Source organism: Pinus tabuliformis, chromosome 1_1 (assembly GCF_031772625.1).
Source record: "Pinus tabuliformis cultivar Carrire ecotype Pingquan chromosome 1_1, CPIR1, whole genome shotgun sequence".
In the NCBI taxonomy this organism is placed as follows: domain Eukaryota; kingdom Viridiplantae; phylum Streptophyta; class Pinopsida; order Pinales; family Pinaceae; genus Pinus; species Pinus tabuliformis.
Window position 1 is genome coordinate 468,541,676 of NC_142297.1, and position 27,437 is coordinate 468,569,112.

Below are 27,437 nucleotides of genomic sequence, written 5' to 3' on the forward strand. Positions count from 1 at the left end.
TATTCTAGCAAGACCTGGATCTACTTCTTGAAATAGAAGGATGAAGTGTTCACCCGGTTTTGTCACTTCAAATCCTTGATCGAAAACCAATCCAAGAAGAAAATCAAGATATTGAGAATTGATAATGGGACTGAGTACGAATCAAATGAATTCCATGATTATTGCAGAGAAGCTGACATTTAGAGGGAGACTAAACACCATACACTCCCAAGCAAAATGGTGTCGCTGAAAAGAAGAATCGTATTATTGTAGAAGCTGTTCGTGCCATGCTTTATGATCAAGGGCTTCCGAAGTTCCTATGGTTTGACGTTGCAAATACCTCCGTGCATGTTCAAAACCGATACCCTCATCAAGCATTGGAATCCAAGACTCCTGAAGAAGTGTTCACTGGTAAGAAACTCGATATCTCTCATTTTAGAATTTTTGGATGTCCCGTATATTTTCATGTGCCGAAAGAGAAAAGGAGCAAATTGGGTGCATCAGGGAAGAAATGAATCTTTGTGGGCTATAGTGAAAATTCTAAGGGTTATAGAATTTATGTGGTTGGTCAAAGGGAAGTTGAGATAAGTCACGATGTCACCTTCGACGAAGATATGGCCCTCAGCAATATCTTCAAACTACTTATCCCAAGGAAGGACAAAGAAGTTGACACCGGAAAACAAAGTGCAAAAGAAGATGAAACGATGCCGAATGTTGATGAACCTATGGATCTTATTGACCCTCCTCGTCCAAGAGGAGACCCTCATGGCTTAGGGAGACTCTCGAAGATGTCGAGCGACATATTGCACCAAGGGGGACTTTCTGTGAAAGCAAGAAGCCAAACAGGTATCAAGGATACTTGACTGTCATGAGCACTATCATTCAAAATGAGCCTTCATCATTCGAAGAAGCCGTGAAGCAACAAGTATGGAAGGATGCTATGAATGAAGGATATGAGTCAATTATGAAGAATGATGTCTGGGATGTGGTTCCTAGACCCCAGAACAAATCGGTTGTCACCTCTAAGTGGCTTTATAAAATCAAGCATGGTGCTGATGGAAGTGCAGAAAAGTTCAAGGCTCGCTTTGTTGCTCGAGGCTTCTCTCATAAGGAAGGTGTAGGTTACGATGAGATATTTGCACCTGTTGCCCGACACACCACCATCCGCTCGATCATAGCCCTTGCTGCCTCACAAGGATGAAACCTACATCAAATGGATGTCAAGAGCGCCTTCTTGATGGTTCGATCAAAGAGGAAGTTTATGTGGAACAACTTGTTATCACTTCTCTGGATCTCCAAGGCTGAGGAAGAGTCCAATTTAGGTAACCACATACCAATATTTTGGCTTGGTAGCTAGCCCTACCAGGCCGGAGAGGGCTCTCTCCAAAGGATCACAACCAAGAGGGCTAGATGGATTAGGGTTTTAGGCTAGGTATAAAGTGCAGAGGTTGTTTTGATTTGATTTGATGGGGTTATTGCTTATGGAAAATGATGATTTGGACACCCTTGGGAAAAGACAACTCCCTTTGGCATTCACTTAATTTTTTGAAACATTACCCTTTCACTTGACTATTTCCTTTGACAAATTGATCTTTTGATGGTCTTTGAGAACTCTTTGAATTTGACTTTGCTTTAATGAAGTTGGCATATAGAGATTGAGTTGGCAGCTTAGGAACAATACTTATTACATATAGTGAACATAAAATTACATGATGAAATAAGCATTTCTCTTTACAAATCATCTTCACATGGTGAAGAGATGTTATTTGATCACCATTTACTTGCTGGTCTTATGCAATGGAATGGAGTTTTATTAGAACCTTGTAAACCCTAATGACCTAATGAAACCTTGAAAAACCCTAATAGACCTAATGAGACCTTGAAGGACTGAATTTGAAGATGACATGACTGATGTGATGGCATGATGTCATTAACTTTATGGACAATGGATACTCAACAAGGTTGAAATGAGTCAACAAGAAGTAAATTTCTAAAAGGAGTAAAGGAAACCCTAGTTCAACCTTCAGTGACCAAATTTTTGCGTGACGACCTAGGGGAATGACAAAAATTTCAGAATGGGACCCTAATATGATATGAAAAGAGGATTTTTGATCACCGATGGCAGTATCCAAATTCTCACACTAACACAACCTGAGGGGTTTGAGGTTCATGACCGAGAATCTCATGTATGAAGGTTGAAGAAAGCTCTCTGTGGTTTGAAGCAAGCACCTCGGGCTTGGTATGAGGATTGATAGTTATCTGATGACGCTGAGATTCACTAGAAGTGAAGCCGATCCGAACCTTTACTTTAAGGTTGAAAATGATAAACCTCTCATATTGGTACTTTATGTGGATGATCTCTTTTTGATAGGTGTAGACCCTCTCATTCACAAATGTAAGAGGGAGTTGGCTTTTAAATTTTAGATGAAGGACCTAGGACTGATGCACTACTTCCTATGGTTGGAGGTTTGGCAAAAGGCAGGAGAAATTTTCCTATCATGTTGTGAAGATATTGGAAAGATTTGGGATGGTGGACTACAAGCCTGTGACTACCCCGATGGAACTTAACTTTAAGAAGTTATGTGGTAGTGCTGATGTTCTTGGTGAACTCCCGTTCGGATATATTTTTTGCAGTTAACACATTGAGCCAATATATGGTTGAGCCTCATCATATACATTGGATTGGTGCCAAGAATCTTTTGAGATATCTTCGGGGCACAATCACTCATGCACTGAGATACACTGTCGGAGATGTGAGGCTGCATGGTTATTTTGATGCTGATTGGGCTGGCAGTGTGGTGGATTGTGTTGTAGTATTCTTTGGTTTTGATAAGATAGAATAAATTAGTCAAAAAATAAAAAATATTTTGAAAAATTGTTAAGTTAGGGTATGGACATAACAATATTGAAAAAAATGTTTTTGAAAATATCTTGATGATGATGTCCATATCAAAGAAAATGTTAGGTTAAATGTCCTAAAAAATCAAGACAAAAAGAAAATGTTAGGTTAGAAAGAAAAGAAAACAAATAAACTCTGAAAGTGAGCAAGTCTAAATGCCACTACTATTTTTTCACAAAATAACGGTTGTGTGCAGTTTGTCATAAATGCCACAACCCATGATAGTCAAATAGTTTAATCTTGACTTCTTCATGCTTTAAATTTGATGTTATAATTAGAGAATAAAGATCTGGCCAAATTGTTTAATCTTAGCAGATCAGTAGTTAGGTAGAGAATAATAAGGTGCTCATCAGTTTAATCTGAGCCCTTGGATGTTATAAGGTTAGAATTAGATAGTTTGCTTTTTAAAATAAACAGAAAGGAAAAGGGTTTGCTAGCTTAAATGCACCCATTAAGTGAAGAAAAAATGATAGGGTAAGTAGAAGAAAGGTTGCAGAAGTATGATAATTCATTGGACAAAATGTACATTTATCATGTTTTACCATATGTTTCTATGTCCATGAGGCAATTAACAAACCAAATGAAGGTCTACAAAATCAATTAACTTCCCTCATCTTCATTCATTCCTATATTTACTAATTTCCCCTTCCCACCTTCATATAATTCATATTCATTCATTTTCCATAAAAACCCCTTTTCCAAAGGTTAAAATCCTTTTTGCCTAGGAAAAGTGAAAACCCCATGTTAAATCTCCTTTTACCCAAAAACCCACAAAAAGATGTTTAGCCTAAGTATTGATGTATATATGTGAAAGGCAAATAATTCATGAAAATGCATTATACTTAGTGTATTTCACCTTTCCGCTCATATTTCATATTAACGCTAACTTAACGTATTAAACCCCTAAAAGTCTTTTCCCGTATATATTAACTCCTTTTATTAAAATATCCCGAAACCATTAGTTTTATTATAAAACTATGTATTCAATAAAACATCGCATATTGGCGGATCGCAAGCCTTTCAACATGAATGCACTCTCCTCCGCATTGCGATATGCAATGGACCCGGACCCGCCTCAAATTATTTCATAATTCATTGCCATTTCGCATCCGCCCCTCATCGCAAGTCCTGGCTGAAACAATAACCCTTCGCCGTTGTGATCTCTGATATGCGATAGGAACTCGGACCCGATCCCATTATTATCTATGATTTATTTCCATATCGCGTCCGACCCTTACGCATTCCTTGCGATGGGCCTTTCCTTCGCTAAACTGCGATTGCGATATGCGATGAACCCGGACCCGACGTCATTTATCCGCCCAAATTCATATTATTTCAAGTCCGCCATACCGTGTTTTGCAAAGGATTTCTTTGTTAAAATGTTTTTATGATTTAAACGAAGAATTAACCTAAACCTCTATTTAACCATAAAACCCTACTAATCTCAGTTTTTAACCCATAATAAAGCCCATACCGCCATAATTAATCGTTGGGCCCCTCTGCGCTGCTCTTTCGCTCCACCACCGTCCAATCACGTGCATTCAAATCCAATGACCCTCAACAATTTTAGGTTGGCTCTCTGTCCGAGCATTACCCACCCGAAAAGCGGTATTCCACTGACCTCCCCTTGCTACGTGTCAGGTTCAGATTGTATTGGGTGACCCCTCCCAAAACCACCCGCTCCTCCTAAGCAATGTGATGAAAATCAAAACCACCTGTGATGAAAATGACCACTGTTCACTTTGCGCCATATTTAAAAAAGAAAGATGTTTTTCCGTTTAAACGCAAAAATCATCATTTTTGCTTTGTTTCACCCGTTTACACAGTGAAGCCTTCATAAGCCTCTGCAACCAATAAAACCATTGTTTTACCTTTCGATACGCTCTGGATTCCTTCCAATATCCTTTCGAGCTTAATAAAGCCATTGATGTCCTTCTCTGTCAGCTATGTTTTCTTAACAATTTTTGTGTTTTGCAGGTAAAAACTCTTGTTCCAGGCTTACAAAGAAAAAGCCTGCATACAGTTTGAAGACAAGCACGAAGATCTTACTGTTGAAAAACTCAGTAAAAACCTGGAATGCACAGTAAAGGTAAAAAGGAACACAATAAAGGTTACTCAACAGTGTCAAAGGATATTCACAGAGTTTAAAAAATATCATATGAAAGATCAAATGAAAGAATCAACCAGGGTAAAGGATACAAACAATCAAGCAGCTTAAAGGGCAAAATATCAAACAACAAAGCTAACACAACCTGAATAAAAGGGACAACAAGAAGCAATTCAATAACTACCCCTATCTTCTTGCATGAAGATCTTTCATTTCCTAGAATAAATCTTAATCAGTTTTAGGATATTTTCTTAGTTTCATTATTGTATAAATAACTCTCTTCTCAAGTTGTTATGGGTTCAATGTTCAAGGCTCAGGGTTCATTACTTGTTAAGTTGCGACTGTTCATTCTACTTTGAACTTGGTTGCACTTTTGAAGGAATCTTTTCTAGACATTTGATGTACTCAGTCTTTCTGGAACCTTAATACAAAGCAGAGGATTCTGAATTTGGTTTTACACAGTTTGTGTTATCCTGTAAGTTTTTCCAGTGATCAATCATTATGTTTTTCTTCATATGCTTATGACTTATAAAGATATCTAGGTAGGAATAATTGTGTCTCAATTGATTCCTATAAGCTCCTCAAGTGATCATCTATTAAGAGAATGGATTAATGAACTATTTGTTTAGCTAATCCCCTCTAATCAATAAATCATTAGCATCTTTTGTAAGCTTAAGTATACTGCCTTGAATCTTTGGAACGTAGTTTAGAAGGTTTTCATACTTATGATTGTTCTGTTTTATAGTTTGGAAACTATGATAATCATATTATTTTCTGTCTTCTTCTCACCACTATTTGATCTATATCACTGTGTAAAGCTTTATAACAACCCTTTGCTAAGATATTAATATTATCCAAAGGATTAAGTATTTCAATTCTACATTTGTCTTCATTCATTGGTCTTCCAAAACTAAAACCAAAAATCCCAAAACAATTATTTTAGATGCTCTGGCATTGGTAGTTGACCTACTACTATCTTAGAGGTACAACAGATCGCAAGAGCACTTATGGATGCTGTTTTTCTTTGGGTTCTGCTTGAGCACTGTTGAGGCCGAATACATAGCTGCTAGTATGGAATCCTGTGAAGCTGTCTGGTTGGGGAAGCTCTTTAGTGAGCTGTTTGGACATGTGCTGGATACCACCGTGATCTTGTGTGACAACCAGAGTGGGATCCGATTATCAGAGAATCCCTTGTTTCATGATCGCTCCAAGCATATAGATATCAGGTACCATTTTATTTGGGATATGGTACAACGAGGAGCAATAAGGCTCGATCACATTGGGACTGATGAGCAGGTTGCTAATATTCTGACAAAGCCCCTGGGGAAGGTCAAGTTCTTGGCCTTCGGAGAATGACTTGGAGTCGTGCAGAGACCCTCTTGTGAGGGTCTTGTATGATATGGACATTGAGCTCTGGGAGCTCTGGGGGGCTTGGGGTACCTCTTGGAGTGATGAGCAACCATAGGGTGAGTGGTTCAACCTTCCCCTAGTGGTTTGCTATGTACAGGGTGAGTGGTTCAACCTTCCCCTAGTGGTTTGCTATGTACAGGGTGAGTGGTTCAACGTTCCCTTGTGATACCTCGTGGCGACATGTAGGCAAGATGAGTGGTTCATCCTTCTCCTGTTAAGACATTCTACCCATGCAGTTTGGGACTCATGGGAAGTACCTCTCATCTGGCCAATGAGTAGGGAAATGAGGATAGGGTCCATAGTACTGATGGACGAATCGTGTACTATCGTACTCCCTTTGCTAGAATGACTGATATTGATTTGGGATCAATTGGAATTGACTTCGGGTCAATAAGAGTGGTATGAGACACTCTCTTTTGATTGGAACTGACTTTGGATCAGTAAGAGTGGTATGAGACACTCTCTTTTGATTGGAACTGACTTCGGGTTAGTAAGAGTGGTATGAGACACTCTTTTATTTGGGACCGACTTCGGGTTAGTAGAGAATGAATATGATACATTCTCGATCACTTCTTCTTCTTCATAGTTCTGCAGAGCAGAGTAGTGCATTGGTAGCAGAGATAGTATGGACTGGCATATGGACTAGCAGATGGAGTTCTCCCTAGTTGAGAGAGAGTGTTAAAATTGGCAACTAGGGCCAAACTCTACATGGGTCATCTTATTTATGACAGTTGATATTTTTCTTGGATTCCTCTCTCCCAGAGGTGTAGGATTGATATTTTTCTTGGATTCCTCTCTCGAGAGGTGTTGAAATCATTGTGTTGTTTTCTGTGTGGCTGTCATAATTTTGTTGTGTTTTATTTCTGCAATTTCAACAGTTGTGAAATCTCTAAATTTGTGTTTTCAAAAGAATATTATTATTTCCAGGTTTTAGAATTTTTTTATGCCTGGATTTAAAACTAAATGCATGGAGTGATAAGGAAAACTGATAACCGGAGTGGGGGTTGAAATTTCTTCACATGCTAGGCTTTTTCCCACGTGCTAGTTCTTATTGTCCCAACCATCTTTTACATTTTGGAATTTTTGTTTTGTTTTGTTGTGGCCATGATATCCTCTTTTTGTTTCTTTTAGCTGCATGAACCTTCTAGGGAAAAGTTTCTGGGCCCTACTCAAGGTATGTGAACTTATGAATTCCAAATCCCCAAGAACTAATGATAAGCTGTACCTTGAAGAATGGAGGTTAGACATAGGACTCTTAATCTGGGATGGAAGGTGTTAGTTTTGATATGGGGAAGATGTAACACACTATCTCAATCATGGCTTTCCAGGTAGTGTCCCTCCTATAACACAGTGGTCCTTATGGGTGTCCCATTGGACTAGTGTCCAAGATTAACCCCCTGCTAACGTGAGAGAACAAAATTACAGTCAAGGTTTGTCAGTCGTCTAGATCATCCCAGTATCCATACTAAATGCCCCAAAACAAACAAGTACTTGATTGCAAAATGATCAAGGTATCTTTTGGATGGCTACCCACCTTCATCCAAGTGCTAATGCCGAATGAGTGAGAAGCACATAGCTGCTGTAAGTGGCGGAGGCGTATGACATATCATCGTCTAAGCCACCTTCATCCAAGTGCTAATGCCGAATGAGTGAGAAGCACATAGCTGCTGTAAGTGGTGGAGGCGTATGACATATCATCGTCGAAGGGTGGTTGGAAGGGGCTACTGGCTGACTGGCTGGTTGTCAAATGTAGGAGAAAAAATTCCTTCTATCGGGGTTACCCATTTTGGTGGGTAACATAGCCATGGGAGTATAGATCAAAGAGGGCAAGTGCATGCGAATGTAAGCAACAGGGGCTGCTCTGCATACCACAAATCAGCCTTATCTTGCTGATATTTATAGCAGAAAAGAACCTTGGAAGGCTATAGGTGCCATACTATTGAGGTTATGTCAATCTAACAAAAAATGGTTTATTATATGAAAGATCAACATAAAAACAAGAGAAATAAGAGGGATAAATTCTCACATTATCCTATCCAAATGACACGTGGTTCTTATGAAGACAATCACAACATGCTACAATTGTTTCCTAACACAAAACCAACACATTGCACACCAAAGCTACACTTCAAATGAAAATATACTTCCCATTCTCTAGTAGGCTCCAAGCATGTCATAGATAAATGAAATCCAAGGGGAGAGTTCATCAATCCCCAAAATCCCAACCATTACAATGGAGAGAGAGCTTCCTCTTTATAGAGTAAGTTTCTCCTCTCATACATTAAAATATTATCAAATGCCATGTCATAAATACCAATAAAATACTATCGTTGCCAATAAAATACTTTATCAAATGCCATGTCATAATTGTGTTGAAACAAACCCAACAGAGTGTGCCCTAGAGAATTGTGCCAACCTCTCTAAGAAACAAATAAAATGTTGAATGCCTTGAAATAATGAGAAGTAACCAATAAAGTAGGGTGCGCAAGCTATTAACCTTAATCTAGATACTTTAGATTAATTTACCCATTGACCAGTTAAATCAACCTGAATGAGCGTGCACAAAGGTTAATGCTGAAATAAAGCTATAGTCTTTGTCCAACTAGTCACCAACTAATTAATTCACCATGAACATGATTGCCAATAAGGAGTGCACCCTAAAGTGTTGTAACCATGTATACACAATATGTTCTCCCTAGCAAAACACCACCATGATAACTACAAAATATAAAGCCCAACCTATGGTGCACCACCACCACAGGATTATTACATCAAAAGTCACCATTAACTTTGTGAAAAGGTTAGAGCACCATCAAATCATATGAAAAGGTTAGATCACCGTTGATCTCTTGTTTGCTATTAAAGGCTCATTCTTCTACATTGTTATTTATTTGGGAACAGCAGTAGGGACTGCCATGTTTAGATTTATATGAACAAATGACATGGCATTTGTTGATAGACTAAGTGATGATCTAGTCAAGGAACATATGCAGATGAACTGAATAAGTGTTTTTCACTTATGAGAATGACTCTCAACACTAGCTTGCAGTTGCTGAGCTTCAATTGAGATATTTTAATACCACTAGTAGCAATCTAATACTTACATTTTATTATTTGTTTACCATTTTGGAAATTGACTATTCAAAATATTGTTGCAGGAAATTGTATCCATTTACCCCATGCTATCGCCACCAACTCTAACAGCAGGTGCCTCAAATCGTGTTTGCAATGCATTAGCTCTTCTTCAGGTTTTCTTCTGTTCTCTAAATTTTCTATGCACAATTTTAAAAATAGTATTTTTTTTTTGATGTTGATATCATTGAGGATGTGGTTGTTTCTACTTTGCGCAAATGTGATTCTCCTTTTTCATTACCATGAACTATTAGATACAGAAGTGGCTATACCTATCTAGGAGTAGGCACAACTATAAAGTTATTTATTTCAAATTTGTAATTAAACTCTCCTATTGATCCACATAGGTCCATTTCTTTAACAAATGTGGTAACTTTTCATATCACCATTGACGGGCATATTGAACCATTCCAATAATACTCAAACTTCTCAAATTCCCTTTTTTTTACTGTTGCATACATGTTCTTAATTGCATGATGTGCTTCTTCTGCTTGTTGCATTAATGCCTCTTCTAAGAAGCTAACATGGGAAGATGCATGGATTGAAATAAATAGTGAAAGGCACTATCGGTATACCATGCTAGCTATTATGCATTTAAGACTTAAATCTTTAGGCAAAGGAACTGGTCTTGAAATTGGGAAAGAAAAATGCTGAAATGCATTCAGGATTCATTAACACCTTTATAGTACAATACAGTGCTCCATTTGTAGGGGTTGTAGGATAAATCTATTGCAAACATGCAGGTTGTAGCCATCTTTCATATCAAATAAAGTAGGTTTTGGTCAAATTTAAAGGTTGCATTTCTGTTTTCATCCATTTGTTGTACTTTTTGTTGTTCTACAATCCAAGCATATAGTGCATTGCTGATTAAGGTGCCATTAATGTGGCTGCATCTAATTCCAACTACCTGGTCTTTTATCTTGTTAATTTTTCTTCTATTGTTCTATGCTGGAACTATTACTTAACAATATCCAATAGCATCCAATTTAACAATTTCCACTTTTAATTTAACCAATAACAGTAGAGCAATAGTAGATAGAACAATTATTCCAATGCACAATGAAAGACAGCCAAGAGACGTGATACAATAGTTGGTCAATGACCAGGGAAAAACCCTTGCAAATCTTCTTCTGTTAGATTGTCTTCAAATGTTCAGCAGAAAGAGTACATCATCCAAGAGTCAAAGTCAAACTTTGACTATCCAATATCTAATGTCAATATTCAATATCCAAATATGCCAACCAACTATTCAAATCAGAGACAAAAGAGAGAGATGAAGTTAACAATAATTAAATCTGAGCCTTTTGTAAATCTGTCTTGGTCAACAGTAGTCAACAACAGCAAAGTCAACCCTACCCAGTCAAGCCAACAGCTGTTAAATCATGGACAATTCTGCTCCAATTTAATTTGGTCAAAACCCAGTCAATGTGGCTTCTTTTGCTCGTCAAGGATCAGTCAAACAGCTCCAAATACTTTGGTCAAACTTGGTCAGAGGAGAGAGAAAATGTACAGCTCTGTTCTACCGTCAAACCTGTAGTCAACGGCAGTCAAACTCCTCAAAATGCCTCGGTCTTAGTGCCCAAAAATGCAGCCTGATGGGAAAGACCTCCAAGAAAATTGAAGTCAAAAGGCTCCTTTTGCCCCTTAGTCAATGCTGGTCAAACTTTCATTGTAGAAGATTCAACGCTGGTCAAAGGTGGTCTAACTGTTTCAGAATTTCGTCCTTCCTTCCGCACTGAATTCGGCCTCCTTAATTAGATCCAAAACCCAAGAAAACCAAGCCAAACCGAATGCTCAATCATCAAAAGTCAATGATGCCAAAGAGAGAAATCAAAGATGCCTCCAAACCCTTGCACATGTGAAGAAGAATAGAGCTGTCTTTAACTTGTACGAACCAAACAAATGAAGAAAGAAGAATGTGTGTTGTGATGTCCAAATGAGGCATGAGGGCACTTATATTTATATGCATCTTGAGGGGTGCCATTTTGTCATGAGATGTGTCATTTGACCCAAGGCCGATATTGACAATTTTGAATTTGCGGGCTTGACCTCAAAAATCCATTTCTCCATGTCCGATTTGAGTGAAATTTAGGTCAATTTTGGTCCTCTCGAAAAGAGGAATTCAATGCAATGATTATCTCCATCAAATGCGTTGTCTAAAGTGGAATTTGACCCTAGTTGCATAATTTAACACTCCATCTCAACTAAGCAGAATTCCACCTGTCAATATCTGACCATTGATCATAATGTCATCCTTTCATCATGTACCATTTCTGCTTGTCTCTGCTCATCTCATGTTGAACATTCTTGAATCCAAAGAAGAAGAAATGCTGCAGGGGAGCTCCAACTACCACCCTGCCTCTATCACCATCGAGGAGACTCTGCTACCACCCGGAATCATCATCATCATCATCATCGGGGAGCCATAGCTACCACTCGGAACCAAAGACAATCGCAAGACCAACATACCCCAAGCGTAGGGATCACACTCTATCCAAAAGTGAGATCAACTTACGGGAGGTAAGAATCACACTCTACCCTATTGTCACTGATCATCCATCTTAACCTTGAAGATCCAGATGGTAGAACACTTACATCCGCCAACTTGGGCGAGATCCACCTACTGCAAGGAGTATGGATCACACTCTATCCCAAGTCCCCCAACCCATTGGCCAGATGGGAGAGGTTATCCCACAGAGTGGGCAGGATGCTAACTGGGGCATACTCTGAATAGCGGAGATTCGAGGTCTCAACACCCTGGGAGCTCAACCAGGGGGAAGAGCACTGCTTAGTGTTCTTGATCAACCCAGACCCTTATTTGAAAGGGTCATCTCAACCAGTCCAAGCTGCTTTCTGAAGACCAAGAACTTCCCTTTCGGCAAAGCCTTGGTGAGGATATCGACTATCTACTCATTTGTTGAAATGTGGAGGAGTCTCATGACTCCTCTCTGCACCATGTCATGGATGTAATGTTATCTGATATCGATATGTTTGGACTTGTCGTGAAACACATGATTCTCTGACAAACGAATCCCACTCTTGTCATCGCAATAGATGATTGTCGTGTCAAGAACCTGCTCAAATAGCTCTGCAAAGAGCTTCCTCAACCAAACTGCTTCACAACTTGCTAGGCTGGCTGCATTATACTCGACCTCTGCAGTGCTAAGCGCTACAAATTTTTGCTTCCTGCTCATACATGATATCATGGTGGATCCCAGCCTAAAACAACATCTGAAAGTACTTTTCCTGTATATCCATGTAGTCTAACATCTCCAACAACATATCTCAATCCAAGGTCTTTCTACTCGAACTCGGAAGCCAACTCCCTCTTACATTCTAGAACGAGAGGGTCTTCACCTATGATGTATTAATATGTCATCAAATTATAATACCAAAATGAGAGGCATACCTTGGATCGTTTTGAAGTGCAAGTTTGGATCAACATTGCTCGTTATGAATCCCAACTTCATCAAGTAACTGTCGATACGATCATATCAAGCACGAGGGGCTTGCTTCTATCCATAGAGAGCTTTCTTCAATCAACATATATGGGTCTTCTTGTCATGAACTTCAAATCTTGGAGGTTGTTCAACATGCACTTCTTTTTGAAGGAAACCATGTAAGAAAGCAGTCTTCACATCCATTTGATGAAGAGTCTGTCCTTGACTTGCAGCAAGGGCTATTATTGAACGAATGGTAGGATATCGAGCCACCAGAGCAAATATATCATCATAATCCCCTCTTTTTGGGAGAATCTATGGTCTACAAACCTAGCTTTGTATTTTTCAATGCTTCCATCAGCCCCATGCTTGATCTCACAGAGCCATTTCGAAGTCACCACCGATTTCCCTTTTTGGTCTGGACACAACGTCCCATACGTCATTCTTCACGATTGACTCGTATTCTTCAGCCATGGCATCCCTTCAGACTTGTTCTTTTACGACTTCTTCAAAGGTATGAGGCTCAACTTGAATCATATTACTCATAGCTACAACATATGCTTGGTACCCGCATGGATTCTTGATTTCCCCGAAATTTCCACAAACAACAACATGTTTCTCGACATCTTGTAATGTGTCCTTGAGCTAAAGTGGTCTTTTCCTTGCAGGGGGATCGCATGGAGGAGGATCCAGAGGGTCCATAGGCTTCATGGTATCATCAACGATGTCCTTCTCAGATTTAGGCACAAAAGGACCTTTTAGAATGTCCATATCATCACTCTTGTCTTTAGGAGGAGGAGGAGGTAGAGGGAGGTCACTTGCTTTTCTAAGGGTAACATCTTCATCGAATGTTACATCCCTTCTAATTTCAACCTTCCTTTGACCAGAAATATTCAAATATATTCTAGATGCTCTAGAATCTTCAATATCCAACAAGCGTACCTTTTCTTCCTGTAGCTTCTAGCTTGTTTCGTTTGTCTTGTTTTCACTAGAGGGGAATGGTCCCCTTGACTTCTTTCCACTGGTGCACCCAAGGCATACTCCATCATGATGAGCCAAGTGAGCGCTTTTCCATTGATGAATGCAACCCTCATTCCTATATCCTCCAAGGCAGATATCGATACCAAATTCTTTTTCAATCCCAACACATGCATCACATCATGAAGCAAAATAGGTTCCCTAGAGTTCAAATGAAATTTGACAGAACCAATGTCCTTTACGGGATGGGTGGTATTGTCACCAAGAATAATGTTCAAATTCTTCTTCCTCGGGCCTCTTTACCAAATTAGAGAGAACTTCCTTATATCCAGAGAAATGAAGAGAGGCCCCACTATCAACCAGCCAACTATCCCAAGAATCCGAAGGAGATGAACTAGATAATGCAGAAATAAGAATATACTCATAATGATTAGTAGCATTACTTTCATACCTAGAGTTTCTAAACCTCTTTTGTGGATGATCGCTATCTTCACGATCATCGGGAGAGTCTCTTCTTCTTCTTTCGTTTCACCTTCCATCTCTTCTTTCATATGACCTGTTGTTGTTATTGAAGCCACGATTATTGTTGTAGGGACTTGAAAAGTTTCTTCATGGAGCATCTCTCTTTTCGGGACAATCTTGAGCATATTGACCCTTTTGATGACAATTGTGTAGAAATTTAATGATTTGCACCCTTAACCCAATTTACAAGTTTGCATGTGATTGTTTAGGCCCAACCCACACGTTTTATTATGCTATTATAAGTTTCCGTATGCATTTATTGCAAACATTAGAGAGTGCTTCTAGTAATTTTTCATTTTCCTATCAACTGATAACTAATGCAAAAATTATGCAAGCATTCAACCCCACAGCCTCTTGAGGAAAACCGACCTTCAAAGGAGGATTTTAGTGCTTGAGAAAATTATTAATAAGTACATAAAATAAACACAGTACTTATCTCCTTTTCTGCTGTAGCATCAAATGTACAAATTATGGAAATTTGTGCCAACTGAACAAATCAAATTTTCACAGATTTTTGTGCCCAGAGTTTCTGCATTTTTCCTCTGCTCAGCTCCTCAATTTCAGTGCCCAAAATATGCCTTGATTTCAGTGCTGAAATGATGTCTGTGGTTCCTCAAATTTCGTGCTAAATGCAGCATAACAGCTCCTCGAAAATTGTGCTTCCTGTAGTTGCTGTCCCTAAATTTGTGCCTCTAATTCCAAGCTTGGACAATGCTGTTTTCGCTCAAATTTTGTGCCTCCTGCCTCGAAATTCGTGCTGAATATTTGCTATTCCCTTGGTTTTCATGTTGCTGTTTCCTTGAAATTCATGCTGCTGCTGCTGCTTGTACAGTCTCCTTGGGATTCAAGCTCTTTTCTCTTGGCTGCAAATTCTCCTCATGCTCTCTCTCTAGTGTGAAGTGAAGAATGAGATCCCTTTTCCCTCTTTTGTCTCCTTGGAAAATATTGAATCCCTAAACCTTGGATCTAATGGTTGAGATTTAATCTCCAAATCTCAAGATGTGTGGTTGAAATCATTTCTCTCAAATGACCCCCCTCATACATTGATTCCATTGCTTAAAAGTCTCCTAGTAGTTTTTTCAAGTTGTGTACTCACTTCAATATTAGAAAAATACACTTCGTACTTTTCACATAAAGTCATTTATGAAGTACAAGTGACTTTAATATTAGAAAAAGTACATGGCTGAGATTTAATCTCCAAATCTTAAGATATGTGGTTGAGATCATTTCTCCCAAATGACCCCTCTCATACATTGACCCCATTGCTTAAAAGTCTCCTAGTAGTTGTGTACTCACTTCAATATTAGAAAAATACACTTAATACTTTTCACATAAAGTTATTTATAAAGTACGAGTGACTTTAATATTAGAAAAAGTACATGGTACAACGTTTCTAAGTACCTTTTCCACCCATGACATTAATATAACTCATAAATGTCACCAAGACAAATGTAATTAATGTGCTTACTAGGCTAAAATGGATAAAAGCCTAGTAACACCTCTCCTTGGTACTATTTTCAACACTTCCTCGGTAAATCATAAGAAGAGATTTTGTACCTTGGGCCAACAATAGCAATATCATCAACTGCGGGTTGGAAAAATGGATTGTTCTTAGCAACGCTGAAAGGAATATCACTCTAAAGAAGAAACTTGCCCAACAACTTGTCAACTTCTTCTTTCTCCCTTCTTTTAATAACTGAAGAGATAGATGGTTATGAACTAGGTGTGGTTCTAGGAACAAAAAATGATGAGGTAGCTACAAGGTTGGTTGTAGATGCTGATGGTGAAGTAGAACCAGTACCACTCTCATGTTCACCTCCCAATCCTGACACTCTACTCCCTGCTAGTTGACTCTTTAGAGCTAACTTGGACAATTTGGTTTGCTCTATTTCTTCCAATGATCTGAGGGCTCTTCGGATGATTTTTGGATTTGTATTTGTGGAAGGCCCTACCTCATGTCCAAGAACTTGTGCAAGGTGATACTTCAATCTATATACCCCCCTGTGATATGATGCCCACATAACTTGCAAGTCAAATTTGATCGGTCAAACCCTCTATCATGTTCACCAAATTCCCACAAAGGGTCCAATTTTCTTGGCATGTTTGTAACTTTGTTGAACTCTTGAGTTTTAATGTAAGATGAAGTTTGAATTTTGAAGTTGAACCTAGGGCACAAGAAAAGTTGCAAGTTAAAAAAATAAAAATAAAAATAACATGCAACATATTAAATTTTTGACCAAAAAACCCCTCAACTCAATGCAACAATAATGGCAAAAAATACACATTCAAACCCAAACAAAAATTATGGAAAAAAAGTAGGGCACAAGAAGAAATTAAACAAATCAATCTAACAATTAGGTTTTTGCATTTTTGACCAAAATAAACCCTCTCCACTCTATGCAACAAAAATGAAAAAAAAAACACAATCAAATCCAAACAAAAATCATTTAAAATAAATGGGTGAAAGAAACCCATGGAAAAACAAGAAAAAACAAAAAATAAATGGCCAAATTTGATGCCCATACCTGAAAACCACGTTTTGCTGAAGAAACTTGGTCCAAACTTGATTTTTTTTTTGCTTGGGATGCTAAATTCCTTCACTTTTCTCCTCTCTTGCCCTTGTAGATGAGTTCTCCTCTTCCTTAGCTCTCACTCTTGCCCTTCGTCTGAAAAAAATGAGGAAAAAAAACCAAAAATCCCTTTCTAAATTCGTTGCTCCGTGCCCCCATGATTTTTACGGGTTGGATTGCGATTTTTACTCTATTTTTTGAAAATAAAAAAATTGCTGAAAAAATCGGCGATGTTCGCAACGCTGATGGGATCTGATCCATTTATGGTGAGGCAAGATCCTTTTGGCAAGCAAATCTTGTTTGATCTGAATCCAAATGGTGGATTTGTATCTACGACATAGATTTGGGTATCCAATCTTAAGGTTCAATGAGGATTCCAACAACTGAAGTGCACTGAACTGAAGACAAGTCCACTAAACAACTATTGATGCTAAATGTCACCCCTTGAGTCTTGACCATGCTAAAATGTGTTGCGTCACTGAAATTTCAAAGTGCTTAGAATGTTTTAAAATCAAATGCCTATGTATCTCTTTATGTTGGGTATACCTAAAATTCTAGTTAGTGAGTCACCCTACTAAGAGTAACATTGTTAAAAATAGCACAACCTCAAAATCAGTTGAAACTCAAACCATAAGCAAATATCCCAATTGGGTCCTCAGGGATTTAAACGTGTAATTATCCTATCAATAGAACTTCAACAAATTGCAAAAATTAGAAAGTAATAGCTTTTCAGATTTGCCCCAAAATTGAAATCCATGCATATCTCCTTAAAGGATATGCACGACTATGATGAGATCCCAAAAAATATAATTATGCAAAAATTAACCTGACCATAGCCTTTTGGGATCTTTGACCTCCCATACCTTCTTCCAATACTTCATTGAACCCACGAGCATGGCACACCTGCTCTTTTGAATTATCTATCGACCTCCACCTGTGATGTATTGTCTCCTTGTCTATGAATAAGTTGTTCAAGACACGTCCAACCATCTATCCTTGAGTGACAAAAACATGCAACCATGTGCCAAGCCTGAAAATCGCTCCATGAACTATTGATGCTGTGTCAACAGACCAACTAACCAATCCATCTTTAAAGTTATAATATACTCATGAACCTTCGATTCCAAACGGTGAACTCTGTAACAATGAGCTCATCTCTAATGATGTCCATGAAGATATACTAGAGATCAACACACGTGTCAGGGAAAATTTGCTGTAAACAGGGCCCTTGCTAATTTCTTTAAATTTTGATCACTTTATTGCTTAGAGATTGCATTTCACCTGCAAACATGTCAAAATGTTTAAGCATATGATCAAACTTTTTCCACAATTTTTTGGGCATTGGAGGCACTCTCTAGCCTGTAAGCAAGAATGGGAGTGCTAGTGCATTGCCAGCCCCACACTAATACCTACAATTAACGACTTTCCAACATGTATACACCTTACCCCTTCCGGGATTGAACATGGGAACTATGAGGCGAAAATCCATATTCTTAACTGTTAGACCACTTATGATATACAAGCTTGTATGACTGCTGCTCTCATGTCCACTGATCTGGCAACAAACTAGTGGAAAACTAATTTTGAATGCCTGAGTGATATTAACTGTCACAGATATAAATTGTATGCATTCTGCTCCTAGTTTTCATTGTGTGAACTGACCATCACTGCTGTATAACTATCCTCCACCACAGAATAAACTCTAGCTGTAGACAGATTACTAATTTCGTGCTCCTAGGCATGTGTATCCCTGCACTTCTTCATTAATTGGCCAGAGGAAGAAATCAATGTTTTAACCAATGCACACAGACAGGATCATCAAAACATGGAATCTTGCCTAGATTTATGGTAAGCTGGGGTCTATCTTGACATTTTTGAACTGCTTTCTTTTGTTATGGCTTAGATTGTTTTCATGTGGATAGAAATGTTCATCACATATCACTTTTACTTCACTTATGTTATATGTGTTGGTTCTTTAAATTATTAATAACTTTCTAAGACATTCTATTGATTGTTTGTTTTATTTGCCTCTATTTGTCACTAATGTTATGTGGGTTGTTACTTTAAATTATCAATAATGCTCTAATTCATTCTGTTGATTGTTTGTGTTCTATTTGTCATGGATAGTGCGTGGCATCACATCCTGATACTAGAACCCTTTTCCTCAACGGTAAGCTTTATCAATTCCAATAATCTATTTTTGCCCCATGACATGTTGCACTGATTGATATGCTTATCTTTCAAAATGGTATTTTATATTATTTATTACAGATGCAAGCATAGCATTTTAGATGATCTCTATCGGCAGCTAAGAAATTTGATGTTTAGTAGGGAAAACTAGTTATGAAGAGAATTATTGAAGCGTTGGATTATATCTAGCCTTGTAGAAATTGGTTGAGATGCAGGACAATGGTTCTTTATCTTTCTAGGCCTTTCAAATAATTTGCATAAAATAGAAAATTAATAATCTTGAAGTTGTTCTGTTTCCTTGGAAATTTTTTTTTTACCATTTTTTAAAAATTTGAAATAGAAATAGGTAATGGTAAACTTTTATTATTCATTAATGGTTTTGACTGAAGTGACAATAAGGTTCTCCTTTCTAGGAAGGACTTAAAAAGTCTCATGATGGCCTGGGTATTTATCCATCATCATTTTTTCATTCCAGCATAAGGACATTATTTAGAAACCATGAAATATTTCCTATAAAAGAATTCAACCCGGGAGTTTTATGTTGAGAAAAATGGTACCAAGGAAGTGTTTCTTAGTGCATTGTCTTTTTTGCCTTGGAAAACACTTTAATGACCTTTTGTCATGGGACATTATGAGTTGTATTAATGTCATGAGGTGGTACATATGCTAGGTACCTTTTAATTAAAGTCACTTTATGTTTTAAATACGACTTTAGGGAGAAAAGGTACAAAGTGATTTTTGATATTCAAATGACTTTTATATTTTAAAAGTGAATTTATGAGAGAAAAAATGCACATGTTATTAAATTGACTAGGACATTAAGTGAGGGGGACTACATGAGAGAGGGGGTCAAGTGGAGAACTTGATCTTGTCTGTTGATCTCATGGGTTGAGATTTAATCTCAGCCCTTGATCAATAGGGTTAGGTTTTCCCTCTCTAATGAGAAGACAAAAGGAAAAGGCAAAGGGTTTTTCTCATTATTCTCATGAGACTTGAGGAGAGGAGAGCAAGGAGGACAAGTTTGCAGGTCTATGGAAGAGTTTGGAGAGCTGAGAAGAAGGAAATCAAATAGCACACTCAACCCGGAGTTTTCCAGAGCAGACTGCCACGTATCCCTAGAATTCCGGGCTGTTTTCTTGGGCCAAGCTTCTTGGATTTTCAGGCTGGATTTAAGCTGGAAAGTAGTGCTGGGCTAGGGGCTGAGTTTTAGAGAGTTTGCAGTGGCAATTTACAGCTGTTCGAATAGCCTAAATCTGGCATATCTCAGACCAGGGCCGAGAACCCAGAAAGAGACCAGACAGCGAAAATTTTAAGGTGTTTACAATCAGAATGTTAGGACAGAATTTCAGGGTTAAAGGCTGCTCTTCCAGCACAGAAATCAGAGCACTGTTGAGTGGTTTTTTTATGCACAGAAAACAAGGCAAAATCAGTCAAAGTTCATTACTGTATGAAGGCTTATTTTTCTATGTAACTTGGAAGTGACTTGAACAAGCTAAAAAGGGAATTCCACAGTGGGAATTCCACCAAAACTTGAGGATCACTAGAGGAGACAAAAAGGAAGCAGCAAGAATAGAAGCAGGTAGGTGGGACTGGGCTTAAGGGGAACACAGGGGAACAAAATAGATCTTGTTATCGTGTCAACTTGGCTAAATCAAAATCTATCTCGTCTGGTGTCAACAGGGTTAACATACCCGAAATAACGTATGTTAACAGCTTGTCTCAATCTCTTCTGGTGTCAACTTGAACTCAATCACTATCTCTTCTGGCACAAACTTGGGTAACATCGATATGTTCGTAAGGTAACAGCTTGTTTCAATCCCTTCTGGTGGTAACGATGGGGTCCTTTTTTCTCTTTCGTTTGGATCTAAATACATTGTGCACGACCAATAAAAATCTTCTGCATGACCAACCAGTTTGAATTGGTGATTTCGGGATACAGAACAAATAAAGGGGGGAGGCTAGGTTTGCTATTTATAGGGACACTACTATTTATCAATTATCCCTTGGAAAGAGAACAATTGCTCTTATTAGTTAATTATTATATTGTACTTTAGAGTCTAGACATCAAGTATCAAAGCATTCTTAATGTTGAAATCACCCTTAACCAACTTTAGATGCCATTCAATAGAATGCTCTTTCTTGAATAGTTTAAGTAGATGTTGTGCAATTGAGGAGACATGTATTAAATGTTCCTTCTTCTAAGGCCTGTTTATGACATGTTAGTTGTAGATATAAAAATAGCTTTATTAGACACATTTGATCAGGTCGTCCTTACATGTTTATTCTTTTTTTAATGCAGCTCATATACCTCTATATCTATATCCTTTTCTAAACACTGTCAGCAAGACACGACCATTTGAATACCTACGGCTTACCAGCCTGGGAGTGATTGGCGCACTTGTGAAGGTAAGAGTACAGCTTGAAATTAAATAAATAATTTTCTTATTGTCAAAAATTGTATGTATTTGTTTGCTTGTTTTAGTCCCATTTAAATTTTTTGTTTGTTTGGTTGGTTAACTGCCATTTGTGCTAAGAATACCCTGAGCTGTGCTTAATCTTTCAAAATCATATATGCTTAATATAGTTTCAAACTTGTCATCTCTATCAAGGATGCCAAGGCTCCTGCAATACTAACTCTAAGTAAATAATATATTGCGATTGCCCATGTATCTTGACTTGTAGTTAATTGCCCTGGATAAATTTCTGCGTGATAGCTAACTGTGGCATTCTAGGCCATTGGATAATCCTTGCTAATCTGTGATTTAGGTGGATAATATGAACACAATCAATTATCTTTCTACATAAATAATTCTACATTTCCTAGGAATGAATAAATTTCATACAATAGCATTTTGTGGCTTTTTATGCAAATTGAAAGATCCTCGCTAATCTGTATTTCACTTTTCCTACTTCCTATCATTTCTATGATTGTTGATACATTTTTTGATTGCTGCTGCTATTTTGTGATTTAGGTGGATGATACAGATGTCATCAATTTTCTACTTTCAACGGAAATAATTCCACTTTGCTTGCGAACAATGGAGATGGGAAGTGAACTGTCAAAGACAGTGAGTATTTACAATTCACAAAAGTTTCTATATTTAATCTAAAAGCTTGCAAATTTGTAAAAGAGATGATCACAACATGGCCAATGTAACTTTAATATGTTCAATCTACATCGTAAAATGTCTCTTGTGATTTTGCTTGGTGTTCGAGTCTAGTGCATGTTTGACATTTTTAGGCCTGACACATCCTATGATTTAGTCTAGTTTGAAAAGGACAGGGTTATTAGGTTTTCCACATTGATACGGAAAGACAGAGATGCTTGCTTTTGTATTCATGTTTGTGGAAATACGTCCTTGTGAATATAAGGTCTGTACAGAAAAAGGAGATGAAAAATAAGCAAAAAGATGAATCATGAAATGGTGGAAATCAGGAAAACAAAAGACCAACAGAAAGTACTAGGAAAGACTACGAAGGTGTTTCAGCAGCCAAGTAATTCAAATAGTTACTTTTTTTATTGCATTTCAAATAGTCACTCTTGAGTGTTCATTAGGAGCACCAGTTAGACCTGTTCATTGTCACAATCTTCATTTTTTAAACTCGAATTTAAGAGAACTCCTTGCAAAAAAATAACATGAAGAGTAATCACTATTTATGGTGATAATGAGTACATAGAAATTAAAATCAAAATAAGCAGCAATATGTTTATTGGGAACAACATTAGATGCACACTTGTATCCTATGAAATGAATCTAGGCACAGCTGGGGGTGGGGGCTGGAGAGGTGGGGATATATATATGGGTTTCAATGATGATCCCCTATAAGAAGAAATCAAAATAGGAAGCACTGTGTTAACTGGGAATGACATTAGGTGTGCACTTATATCCTATGAAATGACTCTAGGGACAGCAGGAATTAAAGTGTGAGATGGGTGGACAGATATAGCTTCCAATGATTACAAATGCAGGACTTTTTGGAAGGACATGACTATTGGTTCAAAACTAGGTGGATTAAATACTAACTGTTGCTACTCAAATACTCATCTAATGGTAAAAGTCCCGACTCCTAATCCTAGCAGGAGAGCCAAGGAGCAACTACTAGGCAAGCCAACCACTCTCACAAATTTACAGATTAATGCTGGTCTAGAAACTTGGCACATTAGGATCAAGGTTACTTGGAGGCGGGAGCGGGGAGTGACATTTTCAAAAGCTCTCAGGTCGGCAGTGGATTTTTATACAATATATATTTTGATGCATACATGTCAACAAAAGCATATATGTTTTGATGCATATATGTCAACAAAAGCATATATGTTTTGATGCATATATGTCAACAAAAGCACGTAGAATAAAGAATTAGATATAAAAAAACATAAAAACATGGATTAAAGTTTTAAACCATATAACATCAATCATCTAGAAGTTATAATCTTCATCAACCATGTCCACAAGCTAGAGGTTCTCATTTATATAGCATGTAAGGATTGCACATAACCAAAATAGCATCGAGTGCAGTCCATTTATGAATCGAAAATACATCAACAAATAGGCTCTAAATGGACTCTAGCATCCAAAAAAATCATACAACAAATAGCTATATATCATCAAAATCATTGCCTATCTTGAGATCTTTGTCATTAATATCACCCTCTAAGCAATTAACATAAGATAGAAAAACTGTAGCATGCCAAGTCAAGATTTTGCTTGAGTGGTGGGTACATTTTTAATAGGGTCATGATCAATGTTGCAGTTATTGTTATCCGGATATTATCGGCAAGGGAAAAAATCAGGAAGAAATAAAAAAAAATCGTAAAATACAAAAATATTCATTTTTTCCCAATTTTTTTAATATCTAAATCATCTACAACATAAAATAAATACATTGACACATAAATATGATAAAAGAACTAACATATAAGAGGTGTAATATCATTTCTAGTGCTACATCACACATAACAGTGAATCATGTCTTGAATAGTAAGTCCTGACTCCTGAGTCCCAACTCAGCCTCAAAATATCAACAAAAAATATAATAATGTATCTCATATCATGAGTCATAATGTCATATACAATGAAATGAACCAAATAACTAAAGTCTAATACCACTGATTTCCTCTGCCCCTCTTGTGAGAAAATGCAATAGCTTTCCCTTAACCTCTAGATGTAGATGCTGGTGGAGTTGGCAGTGGACTGTGCTGTGCTCTAGAAGTTGAAGAACTAGGAGCTACAAGAGGTAGACCATGTCCTCTACTGGTGACAGGGGTAGCCTGGGTAGGGTGTGCCACCTCCTCCTCCTATTGCTCCTCCTCATCAAAAAATATCTTAATTTTTTTAAAGATTTTTTTCGTAAAAATCGCGATTTTCTCAAGTTATAGCAATTTTTTGTGGAAAAAAATTAATGTAAAAGTCGGGCGATAATATCGCCAAACTCAAAAAATCCTGATTTTTCGATATTATTGCGATTTTCGCAACATTGGTCATGATAGAGGAGTTTGACAACCAATGTCGCTAACATCAAGGTACATAGAGGGCTTCGTGCTCTTGATTAAATATGAGTCCCATACCCTAGTACATGACAAAATCCAATGGGAACATTGCAATCCCCCAAGCCTGAAATATTGAAAAACTGATAAGTTTGCTAGGTTTTGAGTGAGATCTAAAATTCTACTTTCTCCATATCAAATCCAATGAGGTTAGAACCACTCTCAAACATCTTGAGTCATTTCATGGTAATGTCACTTTTACTTTAAGAATTTAACATTACCATGAATTGCGTATCAATACTAAGGCCATAAGCTTGAATATTAGGTTTTCCTACTCCAAAACTCTTGTTCCTTTGAAAAAAAATTGTGTTTGGAACATCTTTGTGACAAAACTTTTGTGAAAAAGATATGGAGTGATTTTTTTTTTTGGGAGCTCGCTCCTAGAGCGATTTGAGGGGGGGGGGGGGGGGTGTTGCTCCCCTGCAACCCTAGTTAGGATATTACATAACAGAATTAAAAGAAACAATGTGGTGTTAACCATGGTATATGAAGTCTAGAGCAAAAGCAAGATTGAATATGTATCTTTCCAAGTATTGAGAACTCATGACATAACTTAAATTGAAGTGCTTGAGCTTTTGATCAATTTAGGGTTTGAATGAAATTTATCCGAGTAAAGTACACAAACCCTTATCAATTAAAATATCAAACAAAGTAATAAATCATAGGATCTAAACAATCTACGTTAACATCTAACAATTGAAATCGTAGATTGTTAAAACAAAACCTAAAAATGGGAAAAGAATTGTTGGTTTTTTGGTTGGAGAAAAGTGATGGACTAGTGCCTTGGGCTATGGACTCTCTAGTTAAAATCCAAGTGAGATCTAGGATTTTAAAGGGAGATAATGTTGATGGCACCTAGAGGATTACCCTTGAAGTCCTATCTAGGGATGGATGGGGGAATTTGTCCAAGATGAATCCTCTTCCAGTACAACAAGGTGATCATAGGGAATGGTCAAGGCAAGAGGGAAGAGCCACTTGACATCCTGTGTTAGTGCAATGACTTAAAAAATCTAACGGTCAAGGGTGAAGGTAAGTATACCTTAGCGTTGCCTTCCAAATGGAGAATGTGGTAAACAAACACTGTAGTTGTTTGTACTCAAAAGTGAAATACACAAATGAATTGTAAATAATATATATACTGATAGAATAATAGGATGAATGAATGAATGTTACAATGAGGGGCCCCCTTATGAAGAGATGTCTCTTTAGAAAGACACCTTTACACCTTTACATTAATTATTAATTATTTTTATGTTTGTTACTATTGCCACACAATCTAGTAGGGGTCCCTAAGGAACAACTACTAGACCAAATGACAACAATGGGACAAAGTCCCACTGTGAACTCAATCAGTGTCCCCTACTCTCTATGGACTTTGAAAGATGGAAGGAGTCCTAGTATGGAGGAATTCACTTGTGATGATGTGATCAATGATAAGGTATGAAGTGATTCCCAAGGCCCATTCAAGGGGAGGCTCAATTAGGGCTCAATGTTTCAAGAGAAGCTAACAATTGTCCAAGAAAGACCTAGAAGGAAGACATAGAGCTAGGGTTAAGAGATATTCAATGATGATAGGTATGTCCCAGGTCAAGATTTCCAATGTGATATCAAACCTCTCTAGGAGCCTTACAAGATGATTTGTCACTCGAAAATGCAATTTCAGTTCACTAGAGAGAGTCCTAAAAAGACCTAAACAAGACCTAGGGTTTGAGAAATCGTGGGAGGAACTTCTCCAATGTGGTCACTAGGTCAAGATAAGATAGGGAAAAGGGTCTTGAATGCTATTCCTTTGAATTCTATGTGCAAATGACCCTTAATAAGACCACCAACCCAAGACGTCAAGAGGGGCTTCTAAAGATGCAATTAGGGCTTGAGTTTTCCTGCAAACCAACTGTGGGAATTTCTCTAAACTTGGAGAGTCACTAGAGGAGACACTAGTGCAAACACCTATCCAAATGAATTTGAAAGATCACTCCTCTAATGCAATTTGCAAGTGCCCCTAGTTGGCTGTCTAGGAAAGGGTTCAAAATTTTCGAATGGGACGACAAGAGAGATAAGGAGAATGTGACCACCAATTTTACTTGGATCAATGCATAATCCTTGGGCTGTGGAGTCTATGATGATTAAAATTTTGCCATAATTGCCTTGAAGGAGGCTAAAAAGTGATGCCCTAGCAACTACTCTTTAACATGTACCCAACCAAGACCTATGGAACTTTATGGAAGAAAATAAATTTCAACCCACTAGGAACATTCATCTATTGCCATACAATGATTAACATGTGCAATTGCCAATCAAATAAACTTTTGCAATGATATTCAATAAAAATAGGGAACAAAAAGCATTAATCAATTGCAACAATACCACACATTAGACATTATTTTAGAGAGATATTCTACAAAATAACACTTACAAGATGACAAGAGAAATATCCATCTATGGAACAAGAAATGGCTCCAAGAAAGAACAAAAAATTCATTCTCCAAAGATATCGAAATGTATCAATAGATGTTTCTAGTAGTCATCTAAGAAATGTGTGAAATTATTTCAAGAGAATAGTTCCAAGATGTGATGATGATTCTCTCACAAATGAGAGTTTCATCTATTTATATGATCCTCTAATATTTTTAATTAGCTTAAGGTGCCCCTAACATTATTTTAACTT

At 37.6% G+C, this 27,437-nt stretch overlaps 1 protein-coding gene across 1 annotated transcript in view; it reads left to right on the forward strand.

The window, feature by feature from the left end:
- Positions 1-27,437, forward strand: part of LOC149213778 (uncharacterized) — a 134,891-nt gene that overhangs the window by 28,430 nt on the left and 79,024 nt on the right. Inside the window, exons 3-6 of the mRNA XM_089392118.1 lie at positions 9,554-9,643; positions 19,165-19,207; positions 21,527-21,633; positions 22,200-22,295. Of these exons, the coding sequence (XP_089248244.1) occupies positions 9,554-9,643; positions 19,165-19,207; positions 21,527-21,633; positions 22,200-22,295 (336 nt within the window). The remainder of the gene's footprint in view (positions 1-9,553; positions 9,644-19,164; positions 19,208-21,526; positions 21,634-22,199; positions 22,296-27,437) is intronic.